The sequence below is a fragment of the Bufo gargarizans genome, chromosome 10, assembly GCF_014858855.1.
Source record: "Bufo gargarizans isolate SCDJY-AF-19 chromosome 10, ASM1485885v1, whole genome shotgun sequence".
Lineage (NCBI taxonomy): Eukaryota > Metazoa > Chordata > Amphibia > Anura > Bufonidae > Bufo > Bufo gargarizans.
Genome location: NC_058089.1, coordinates 67,592,325 through 67,605,327, shown reverse-complemented (window position 1 = coordinate 67,605,327; position 13,003 = coordinate 67,592,325). Strand labels below are relative to the sequence as shown.

The window sequence follows — 13,003 nt, the reverse complement described above, 5'->3', positions numbered from 1 at the left end:
TAGTAGTATCATGGAGTATTGTGTACAGTTCTGGCCTCCTTTGAACAAGGCTATCATAGCAGAGCTGGAGAAGGTTCAGAGGAGGTAAAATAAAGTAATAACTGGAATAGATGGACTACAGTACCCAGAAAGATTATTAAAATGAGCGTTATTCAGTTTAGAAAAAAATGTGGGAGATCTAATAACTATGTATAACTTTATCAGGGGTCAGTACGAAGATCACTCCCATCATCTATTTATAACCAGAACTGTGACGAGTGAACATCCTCTACATCTAGAGGAAAGAAGGTTTGTACACAAACATGGAAGAGGATTCTTTACTGTAAGAGCAATTAGACTATGGAACTATCTGTCAGAAGAGGTGGTGATGGAGAATTCACTAAAAGAGTTCAAGAGAGGCCTGGATGTATTTTTGGAGTGTAATAATATTACAATTATAGTTACTAGATTTGTGGGGAGGTTGTTGATCCAGAGAGTTATTCTGATTGCCTGATTTAAGTCGGGAAGGAATTTTTCCTCCTAAAATGAGGAAAATTGGCTTCTAACTCATATATATATATATTTTTGCCTTCCTCTGGATCAACTTGCAGGATAACAGGAAGGCCTCTTTCACACTTGCGTTGTCCGGATCCGGCGTGTACTCCACTTGCCGGAATTACACTCCGGATCCGGAAAAACGCAAGTGAACTAAAAGCATTTGAAGACGGATCAGTCTTCAAAATGCGTTCAGTGTTACTATGGCAGCCAGGACGCTATTAAAATCCTGGTTGCCATAGTAGTAGTGGGGAGTGGGGGAGCGTTATACTTACAGTCCGTGCGGCTCCCGGGGCGCTCCAGAATGACGTCAGAGTGCCCCATGCGCATGGATGACGTGCCATGCAATCACGTGATCCATGCGCTCTGGAGCGCCCCGGGAGCCGCACGGACGGTAAGTATACTGCTCCCCCGCTCCCCACTACACTTTACCATGGCTGCCAGGACTTTAGCGTCCCGGCAGCCATGGTAACCATTCAGAAAAAGCTAAACGTCGGATCCGGCAATGCGCCAAAACGATGTTTAGCTTAAGGCCGGATCCGGATCAATGCCTTTCAATGGGCATTAATTCCGGATCCGGCCTTGCGGCAAGTCTTCAGGATTTTTGGCCGGAGCAAAAAGCGCAGCATGCTGCGGTATTTTCTCCGGCCAAAAAACGTTCTGGTCCGGAACTGAAGACATCCTGATGCATCCTGAATGGATTTCACTCCATTCAGAATGCATTAGGATAAAACTGATCAGGATTCTTCCGGCATAGAGCCCCGACGACGGAACTCTATGCCGGAAGAAAAGAACGCAGGTGTGAAAGAGCCCTAAAGTGGATGGACAGATGTCTTTTACAGCCTTACAAACTATGTTACTATGTTATTTAAACACAAAATGACCCAACAACAAAAAACTTAAATGTGTCCTTTTCTGATGATAGTCTGGTAACTTTATGGTAGCACTAATGCACAGATTATTTGATGTTCTCATTTTATGTCTGTAGAGGTTTGTTATAAAGAAAAGCTTTTTTATTTTTTTTCCTAAGCTCCGTTCATCTGGTGCACAAGTGATACAAGACATGATCTTTGATGTCAATTCTGTAGGGTCCTTGGATATATCTGGAAATGGTATGTAGTGTATTAGCAAGTAGCAATTTAAAAAAAATCATGTAATTCGGTTAAATATTGTTTTAAAAAAAACAGAGGCTGTTTTTTTTTGTTTTTTAGTTTTTTTTCGGTTCATGATTTATACACAGGATAGCTCATAAATATCAGATATTGGGGACCGAAACCCAACCACCCTACGATCAGCTGTTTGGGGAAGCCTGCAATGCTGGAAACTACATAGATCCTGGCTCCATCAACCTTATAATCTCTGCTAGCAACGGCTTCCCCCAGCAGCTGAAATGTGTGTGTCCCACCAGTCTGATATTGATTACCAATCCTGAGGATAGTTCATCAGTAGTGATAAGCGCAGGGGCAATATTCAAATTTGCAATATTTCACTAATAATTAATAGATTATTCATCATGTATTCGCGAATTCGAGAATTCTCTGTTATTTTCTTGATTGCAAAAAACAGCAATGTAATATTTGCATAATGCAAGCGCAATACAGGCGTGGGTCACTTTTGCTACATTTTCCAAGCTGCTAGAAGTTTCCTGAGAAAAAAAATTCACAGTAGTAAATATATTTATTTTTTATACGTAGGAATATAAACTATGTATCACTGGATAATTATCCTACTTAAAACTTAACTTTTAGTTAATATCAATTAAAATAAATCCCACAAAGTTGATGTGTATATTTATGATAACTGCATAGGTCAAATGCTATGGACTTAAGTACAATTAGACATGGGTAAATATGCAAATTCAAGTGCTCAAGGTTGGACATGAAGTCCCACTCACGGTTTGATGATAATTTCGTTATGTGGAGATGAAATATACCACAGTAAAAATCAACGTGACTGGGCGGTCCATGGAGATCTTGATTGGAAAAAAGAATGTCGAGATGAACAATATTTTCTTTTTGGGGTGTATATAGGGTAAAAAGGCAGGCAGATGCTGGGGAAATGAGATATCCCTACCAGGCTATTTTTATTTCTGCCTAAAAGCGGAGAAATCTCCCGCCTAAACGCGGAAGAATCACCTCAGGAGGAGGCGACCCCACTTATCGACGGCTATCCCTATTATACTATCCCTATAGCATCTCCCAATGTCTGTACAGCCAAAAAAAGATTAGGTTATTCCCAAAAAGAGAATGAGTTATTCCCAACGCGTTTCCTCCAGTGCAGGTGTGACCGGATTCATCAGGGGAAGAAAAATTGATGGTAAAACGGCACAATCGCCCTCAGCACAATGGCTCTCCAAAGATGTGTCCAACTGGATAATGCAGTCCCTGCTCAGGGACTGCATTATCCAGTTGGACACATCTTTGGAGAGCCATTGTGCTGAGGGCGATTGTGCCGTTTTACCATCAATTTTTCTTCCCCTGATGAATCCGGTCACACCTGCACTGGAGGAAACGCGTTGGGAATAACTCATTCTCTTTTTGGGAATAACCTAATCTTTTTTTGGCTGTACAGACATTGGGAGATGCTATAGGGATAGTATAATAGGGATAGCCGTCGATAAGTGGGGTCGCCTCCTCCTGAGGTGATTCTTCCGCGTTTAGGCGGGAGATTTCTCCGCTTTTAGGCAGAAATAAAAATAGCCTGGTAGGGATATCAAGTTTCCTGAGACTAGAGAAAATGGTTGTTGGCACGACAGAACATTACAAATGGCTTTATATGCAGATAGAGTGCTCCAATATATTAGCGATTGCGCTAATCGGCACTAATAATGAGAATATTTTGGTGCAATACGTGAAACTTCACATTTTAGCAGGTCTGACTGCATATTACTGATTGGTGCACTATGTATTGTTGTGACATCACAGCACTATGTCTGTAGCGTGTATGTATGGACAGCAGAACCTATCACACTACCTAACACTCTGCACTGCAACAGCTAGAGGATATAACCTACACTGACTATCTCCCACTAACTATCTTTATTATATATACAGTACAGACAAAAAGTTTGGACACACCTTCTCATTCAAAGAGTTTTCTTTGTTTTGATGACTATGAAAATTGTAGATTCACACTGAAGGCATCAAAACTATGAATTACACAGTCTCCTCTTAACAGTTGTTCTAGTGATGTCTGCTGCTAGAACTCTGTGTGGCATTGACCTGGTCTCTAATCTGAGCTGCTGTTAACCTGCAATTTCTGAGGCTGGTGACTCGGATGAACTTATCCTCCGCAGCAGAGGTGACTCTTGGTCTTCCTCTCCTGGGGCGGTCCGCATGTGAGCCAGTTTCTTTGTAGGCGATGGTTTTTGTGTCTGCACTTGGGGACACTTTCAAAGTTTTCCCAATTTTTATGACTGACTGACCTTCATTTCTTAAAGTAATGATGGCCACTCGTTTTTCTTCACTTAGCTGCTTTTTTCTTGCCATAATACAAATTCTAACAGTCTATTCAGTAGGACTATCAGCTGTGTATCCACCTGACTTCTCCACAACGCAACTGATGGTCCCAACCCCATTTATAAGGCAAGAAATCCCACTTATTAAACCTGACAGGACACATCTGTGAAGTAAAAAACATTTCAGGTGACTACCTCTTGAAGCTCATCAAGAGAATGCCAAGAGTGTGCAAAGCAGTAATCAAAGCAAAAGGTGGCTACTTTGAAGAACCTAGAATATGACATATTTTCTGTTGTTTCACACTTTTTTGTTATGTATATAATTCCACATGTGTTAATTCATAGTTTTGATGCCTTAAGTGTGAATCTACAATTTTCATAGTCATCAAAATAAAGAAAACTCTTTGAATGAGAAGGTGTGTCCAAACTTTTGGTCTGTACTATATACATATATATATATATATATATATATATATATATATATATGTAGCTAAGTCTGACTTGTCAGCCTGTATTTGTGGGAGGGGTGAAGGGCCTTTAAATTCGGCGGCAATCTCTCCCCAGCTGCACGCACTTCTCACAGTGCCCCTTCCACCCTCCCCTTTTTTATTATATCTCACTAGGGTGTGCCACCTTATTGGCCTACCTTCGTTCATGGCTAAGGACACTCCACCAGCCATCCAGTTTGGGTCAGTAATCGATAGTCAGGACAGGCTAGTCTCTGCCACTTTTCACAGTCCAGGTTCCTCTTCCTCAGTAGCCTCGACCACAAATAAATAAATAAATATATATATATATATATATATATATATATATGTATGTGTGTATATATATATATATATATATGTATGTATGTGTATATATATATATATATATATATGTATGTGTATATATATATATATATATATATATATATGTGTGTGTATATATGTATATATATATATATATATGGGGTGGAAATCATGTTTATATTTCCAGTCTATATTATGTACCATCCTGGCAGCATATGTATGTTTCTATTCAGGACTTGGTGGCTGTAGGTATGTGTGTTGGACATATCTTTAGTCCACACACAATGATGCAATTGTATACCATGATTTTAAAACTTATTTGGGCTTTGTGTGTTTTTGAATAAATTATATTTTTTAACAAGAGGCGCGGCCTTTGTATTCTGTATTTCTTTCTCTTAGCGTGTATGGTTACATATTAATACCGTGGTTTGCACTCTGACATTTATTTGGTTTGCCCCCCTTACCATATTTCTCTGTTTCATGTTAACGAGGAACTGTCACTAGAGATGGCCTTGCGGTTCGCCCGGCGGTCGTTTCACGGCAAACTTTGCGTGTTCGCCGAACATTCAAACATATGGAGATATTCGCGCCCGACATTTTACATTGTAAAGAACTTTGACCCATCCATCAGGTGGTACAGGACAGCCAATTTAGACATTTCAGCACATGGACATACCCCCTACCTTATAAATAAACCTGATCTGGCCGCTATTTTACATTCAGTGTTTTGCCAGTGTAAGGAGAGGTTGCTGTGTGGAGCAGGGACAGGCTGTTAGGGACACCTAGCTAATAGGGCCACAAAAGTCATTATAAGCACTAGTATAGGTGTGCTATTGATAGGTGTGATACAAAGAGGGGTGCAATATACTTATAATATACTTTTATAATGAGTCAAAAAAACACATAGATCTATATAGTGATCACCAGGAAGTCAGGGGCCTAGGGGCTAGGGGCTTACTAGGGCCATTTTTAAATAGGGTAATGTTCCGGACGGGGTCGCTCTTATCAGGGCGGGTGGTCTGTGGTTAGGCTATCAGGGCCAGAATAGCACCCCCCTGTAGGGCAATATCAGGGACAGCTCTTTGCCCACCCTGTCCTTTAATACCACATCATCATCTAGCCCAGGGATAGATGTTTTTTTGCTTTACCTCTGGGATTCATGGATGTGCACTGGAACCCCCCCGGATTGTGGTAGGACATATGGTTTCTGATTTTGTGTCGCCGAGCACCTGATTTAGTGCCGCTGAGCACTTGTTATTGCCTACCACATCTATGCTTTTTGCTTAACTTTAATCATTTAATTTATTTTCATTTTGAGGGATATCTTTTCCATTAACACTTCCACAAAATGGATCTGCATCCGTCCCGCAGATTTACGGAACGGGTGCAGACCCATCCGTCCCGCAGATTTACGGAACGGGTGCAGACCCATTCATTTTCAATGGGGCCGAAATGTGCTATCCGCATTTGGGGATCCGCACTTCCGCTTCCTTAAAAAAATAAAACACGTCCTATTCTTTTCCGCAATTGCAGGCAAGATTAGGTATTTTCTATTATAGTGCTGGCGATGTGCGGTCCGCAAATTGTGGAATGCACATTGCCGGTGTCTGTGTTTTGCGGATCCGCAAATCATTTACGGACGTGTGAATGGCCCCTCATAGTAACATTATTAAAGGTTACGGTTTATCTTTATGTATATTCTAATGGATTGCCTTCCTTGTACAATGTTATAATATACTTTCTATGTTAGAACGTATATTATAGTGCATTTGTATTGTGCGGCAGTTGTGTGCGGTTCTGCTGCGATACTGTAGGTATATAGAGGGACAAGCGTTATTGGAACAAATAATTTCTACTGGTGTGATTTACCAGTCGCCCCCCAAAAAAATGATTGAAAGGGGGTGTTATATACCAATATACTTTCTTTATAGTTCATTTGGGTACTGTATAGTGCATTTGTGCATGCGCGTACGCGACAATTATAATGCCGATATTTTGCATTGAAAGAAATAATGAATGGAGATCGCAAATTCAAATAATACATCTGGTATGTCACTGTCCATGTTGTGGGACTATTTGTGTGTAATTATTTCTTGGCTGCAAATATGAGCTGAAGGTTTTTCAGGTTCGCCTGCCTTTAAAATGAATGGGACCCACCGCAAACTTGTGGTTCGTGAACATTTGATTGCGTTTGCGCGATCTTGTTTACGAACCGTCCCGGCAGATGTTCGTTCATCACTAACTGTCACCATGAAATGCAATGCAATTTGCAGGCAGCATACGATAAAATAGGAGAAGCTGAAAGGATTGATAGTTTTTTTTTATGTGTAATTTAAATTACAGATGAGCGATATATATGGTATAAACAGTCATGGCTGAAAGTGTTGGCACCCCTGAAATTTTTCCAGAAAATGTATTTCTCCCAGAAAATTATTGCAATTACACGTTTTATTATACACATGTTTATTTTCTTTGTGTATACTGGAAGAACACAAAAACACGGAGGATAAAAAGGCAAAATGTTGTAACACAGGATGGTCAAGATGGTGGATAAGCAGCCCCAGTCAAGTTCCAAAGAAATTCAAGCTGTCGTGCAGGCTCAGGGTGCATCAGTGTCTCCATGAACTATCTGTAAACATTTGAATGAAATGAAACATTATGGCAGGAGACTCAGCAAGACCCCACTGCTGACACAGAGACGTAAAAAAGCTAGACTGCAGTTTGCCAAAATGTAAGTGACTGAGTAAGCCAAAATCCTACCGTGCAGGGTTCATTCCTTTATTAGTGACATATGCTGAACACAAATCAGATGTATGCATCAGGGCTGGGGCGGACTGTTCCTACACAGAATACTGAATGGCGATGGCCGTTTCATGCTAACTGCACTTCCAGGGGCCAACCAAAGCACAGTTAGCGCTAACCCAGCAGCGGTGAGTGCCGTCTACTTTCTTTTATCTACCGACCTGGATTCTACGTTGTTTGTATATATGGACTGAGCACCATGTTGCTGCATTGATAGGACACATGGAGAGCCAGCAATTTAACAGAGAAGCACTGAGCGGTGCCGCCCCATTTTATCTTTTCTACTCTACAGTATCACAAAGCACTGGAGAGTTCTGAAGTGTAAGGGGATGTAATAGAGAAAAAGAGGAGGAAGAGGGGGCTAAACAGATTCTTTGGATTAGAAGGTGTGAAACCCCAGAGGCGCCACCAGTGATGGTTTCTACACAACAATGGTGAGGATACTAGTGATCATATAAGATCCGTTTTTTCTTTTTTGTGAGAGAGAGAGAGAGAGAGAGAGAGAGAGGGAAGGCAGCTGAAAAAAGCATTAGTAGATACTATACGCTTGTATAATCAGGATAGATAAAAAAAAGGAGGATATGTATATCTGCATATATATTCCTCTAGCAGTTTAAAGCGCCACGCCCCAAATAAAATAATAAGTACATGAAGATATAAAATTCCAGTGAAGTAGCTATTAAGATAGAAAATAAAAGTTAATCATATTGATTAAATGGGAACAGTAGTTGTTGTTGTGATAGAATATAGCTGTGAGGAGCGAATAGAAATAATCATATGGTGTTACTGTCCACAACAACAATTTAAATTTTCCACTCACTTCACTAGGGTGTTGTCCAGGGGTTAAACTCAAGACGCCCGTGACAATACCCCCCCAGCCAGGATCGCTTAGTAGGTCTAAGAGGTTGCAGTCAGCAGGTAAACCAAGGCTTCAGTTCAATCTCTTTAATGGTGATACAGGCTGTCAATACACACAAAGGTAATAAACATGTGTATAATGAACCGTGTAATTTCAATAATTTTCTGTTAGAAATACTTCATTTTCTGAAAAACATTCAGTGATGCCAATACTTGCAGCCATGACTGTAACCATCCCTAGTCTCCTAGGACTCTTTCTAGGACATTTTTAGGAAAAGATGCTGTTAATTTTTTAAAAATTTTGGTATTTTGTTTTCCTTTTGGCATTAACAAACTGTGTTTAAAAACACACTGAGCTGTTGCATGAATTATGCTTTTTAATAATACCAAGCTTCCAAAAACGTTCTCATCAGGGGCACATACACAGTGTTATGAGGAAATAAAACGTGCCTTGTTGAGTAACCAGGCGTCCAAAAATTATGCATTAATGGGGACAGAATGCTTGTCTGTATTTATACACGCACAAGTGATAATTGTCAGACGAAAGAGTGGCTGGTTCTGAATGAGCCTTATAAAATTCAAACTTTTAATTTACGAGCAACAGGAGTACGGTGTGGATGTGAAAAGTGTTGGGTAATTGTAACAGGTAGCCACAACAATAGGGGCAGCAGTAGCAGCATAGCATGAAACCGACAAGGCAGTAGATCAGATGTTTAGGGGTAGTAGTTGTAACGGATGTGTAGCCTTAATAGTGGTGACAGTAGGTGATCAGCAGCGAGGAGTATCAACTGAATCAGTGACAGCAGCAGCAGCCATATGGTATATCTGTCTCCATATCTTGCGAGGGGCATTTGGGACGCTACTTGGCCCAATGATTTGTACCACCGCAGTATAAAACAATGGGGGTCATTTATTAATAGACATATGTCTATATTAGTCATTTTTCTGAAGCAGATTGTGGCACAGAGATTCTTTGCGCCGCAATCTGCGACTTTTTCACTGCTCATGCTAGATCTACAAAAGTGGTGCGTGGGATGGGCGGGGAAAGGGGTAGGCCCGTAACATTCATAATTTTCATTTTAATAATTTAGGCATAGAAATTGGTCTAAATCTTAGCCAGCAAGGGAGCTGGTGTATATTTAGAAGCAGCAGTGCAACCGCTGAAGTTATGTATAGACCAGCGCCTCTATCTAACTGGCGGATTCCCCTCAGTGCAGGGCCTTATTAAGACCAGCATTTTAGATGACCCTCAAAGTCTGTGACTTCTTCTGAGAGTTCTTTGTTCCAGAGAGAGATAAAGGTGGCACCAAGCTGCATAGGTTCTTCCAGGTAAGAAACCAGTACAAGGAAAGTAGGAACCAGATCTAGAGGATACCTGGGAACCTGCAAAACCATGCGTTCTCTATTTTATTCTCTGAGCTGACGATCCAAACTTACAAGCATCATAGTCTTGTCTAAAGAGTCAGGGGTAGGATAGCTCACAAATAAATCTTTTAAGGCCTCAGAAAGACCACTGACACTTTAATGTGGGATCGTTCCATCCAGAAGCGATACACCACTTCCTAAACTCGGCGCAAAACTACTCTAAGGTTGACTACCTTGTTTCAAACTGACCAGTTACTTTCAGCATATGCTGCTTTCTCCATTTCATCATAAAACAGACCCACAGCCAAAAAGAAATTGCCAACCGAGGCCAAATAGGTGAATCAAAAGAAAGAGAGAATATCCACTCCTGGGGGTCTTCCTGTAACAATAAAATGACAATTCCTATTCGTTGCTGCTCAGAACCTGAGGAAAAAGGCCTGAGTCTGATTATCTTATTGACCTTGGCAGTAGCTGCCTGACACTGGTTTCTACAGTTTAGTTTTCTGTCCACTAAAATTCCTAAGTACTTTTCCATGTCAGTGTTTTACCATTTGGTCTGTACGGGTAACTTGCGTTATTCATTTCCATGTGCATAATCTTACATTTGTCAGTGTTAATCCTCATTTGCACCTCTTTGGCCAAGCCTCCAATCTATCCAGATCCCTCTGTAGTAGTATACTTCCCTCTTCCATGTTAATTACTTTACACAGTTTAGTGTCATCTGCAAAAATTTATATTTTACTGTGCAAGCCTTCTACAAGATCATGAATAAATATATTGTGGAGAATAGGACCCAACACTGACCCCTGAGGTACCCCACTAGTGATGGTGACCCAATTTGAGTGTGTACCATTGATAACCACCCTCTGTTTTCTATCACTGAGGCAGTTACTTACCCACATACAGCATTGTTATTTTATACACAAATATTTTATGTGGCACAGCATGAAATGCTTTGGAGAAGTCAAGACGTATGACATCCATTGACCCCCCCCCCCCCTCCCCCATCAAGTCTATAGAACTGACCTCCTCATAGAAACTGATTAACTTAGTTTGACATGACTGATCCCTCGTGAAACCGTGCTGAGATGGCGTTATTCGCTTATTTTCATTTAGATACTCCGAGACAGTTTACCCACAACAGATGGTAAAGGGAACCTGTCATCAACTTTATGCTGATCTCACTGAGGGCAACATAAAACAGTGACAGAAATGCTGATTTCAGCGCTGTGTCACTCATGAGCTAAAAGTAAGTGGTTGCTGAGAACCAGCATCATAATCATTGCAGCCCAGGCCGGGAAAAGAGTCAAATCTACCTAAGAGAAGAGTCATGGTTTATCATAATCTCCTGCTCTCCCCGCCCATCTGCTGATGATTGGAGACAACTAGGTAGAAAACTGTCAGTCATCAGCAGTTGGGCAGGAGATTATGAATAACCATGACTTCTCAGGTGGCCGTGACTCTATTCCCGGCCCAGTCTGCAATGATTGTAATGTTGGTTCTCGGCAACCACTTACTTTTTACTTTTAAATGACAGACCACTGTAATCAACTCACCTGTCTCTACTTTATTCTGCCGTTAGTATGACAGGTTCCCTTTAAACTTACTGGCCCATAGTTTCCAGCCATGTCTCAGTTATTCCCACTATGTCATAGTACACCTCAATCCAGGTCTATATCTGAACTATCTTCCCCTCCTACAATGCTATTACCCCCCCCCCCCAGTCCCTAGTTTAAACACTCCTCCAACCTTCTAGTCATCTTCTCCCCCAAAACAGCTGCACCTTCCCCATTGAGATGCAGCCTATCCCTACGATAGAGTCTGTAGCCAACAGAGAAGTCCAGTTCTCCAGGAACCCAAACCCTTGCTTCTTACACCAGTTCTTGGGCCACTTGTTAACCTCCCTAATATCCCACTCCCTTTCTGGTGTAGCTTGTGGTACAGGTATGATTTTGGAAAATATTACCTTTGAGGTCCTTGTGACCAAAATCCCTAAAATAATTTTTAAGAACACTCCACCTAACTAGAGTTGAACGAAGTTGTTAAAAATTAAATTTGGTTGCTTCGCCAAATTTAACAAAAATGCTTGGTGGCGAATTACTTCACTGAACACCTCAGATGCCGTGTTCATCACTGATCGCAGCATCTGAGAATTATATTAAGGCCTTTCAGAGGTTGATCAGCTAAAAAAAAAAAATTAAATTGTACTTACCTTATCCATTTGAGCACAAAGAGGCTGCAGCAGCCATCTTGCTTGAAAAGCACAAAACCTCACACACTACGTGATGACATCATCAAGCTGGCCGCTATGGCGCCATAATACATCACTGCGCACGAGTTTTTGCGTACAATCTTCTAGCAATATGGCCACGGTGACCTCTTTGCACTCAAATAGATTAGGTGAGTATGATTTTTATTTTATTTTTTAATCGGGAAAATTGATTTGATTCCACGAAACAGGAGGAAGTTGGCTTCAAGGGGAATCAAATTTTCCCTGAAACTCGGATCTAAATCCGCTTCTGATATTTCGATTCGCTCAACACTATACCTAACTCTAAATTTGTCATTGGTTCCAATGTGGACCAGGACCACTGAATCTTTGCCAGCCCCTCCCATTAATCTATCAACCCGGTCTGCAAAATGTTGAACTCAAGCGCCAGGAAGACAATGCACCATCTTGGTCTTTGTGACAAATCACCCTATCTGTACCCCTAATAATTGAGTCTCCCACTACCAGCACCTGTCTGGCCTGCCCTGCTCTCCTGGTCCCCTGCTTTCTGGAGCTGACATTCCACTGTCTGGCAAAGGAAGTGTCTTGCTACAGCAGTTATCTCCCTGAACTGACATCCCCCTCATCTGCCAACCTTGCAAACTTGTTGTGGTGTGTCTGATCACAGTTGGCCTCCCTTGCACTCTTCCCTCTAACAGGCTTTCTGTTACCCAGCTAGCTACCTCACTTTCCTGATCCTCCATACTACCACCCTCTCCCGCACCTACTCCACAGAGTGACTGCTCAGTGAGCAGAAAGCTCTTTTCCAAATTGCCAATGCTTCTCAGTGTTGAAATTCGCTTATATAGATACACGATGTGCGATTCCAAACGGGCAATTTGCTCACATTTTGAACAAAGATATGCCCCTTCAAGCAGCAGTTCCAGTACTGCATACATTTGGCAAGATGTGCACTGCACGGAGTTG

General features: G+C 41.4%; 1 protein-coding gene across 3 annotated transcripts in view; it reads left to right on the top strand.

The window, feature by feature from the left end:
* Positions 1-13,003, top strand: part of LOC122921143 (capping protein, Arp2/3 and myosin-I linker protein 3-like) — a 782,130-nt gene that overhangs the window by 495,468 nt on the left and 273,659 nt on the right. For all 3 annotated transcript variants that reach the window (XM_044271159.1, XM_044271158.1, XM_044271160.1), the window contains one exon: positions 1,565-1,646. In XM_044271159.1, the coding sequence (XP_044127094.1) occupies positions 1,565-1,646 (82 nt within the window). The remainder of the gene's footprint in view (positions 1-1,564; positions 1,647-13,003) is intronic.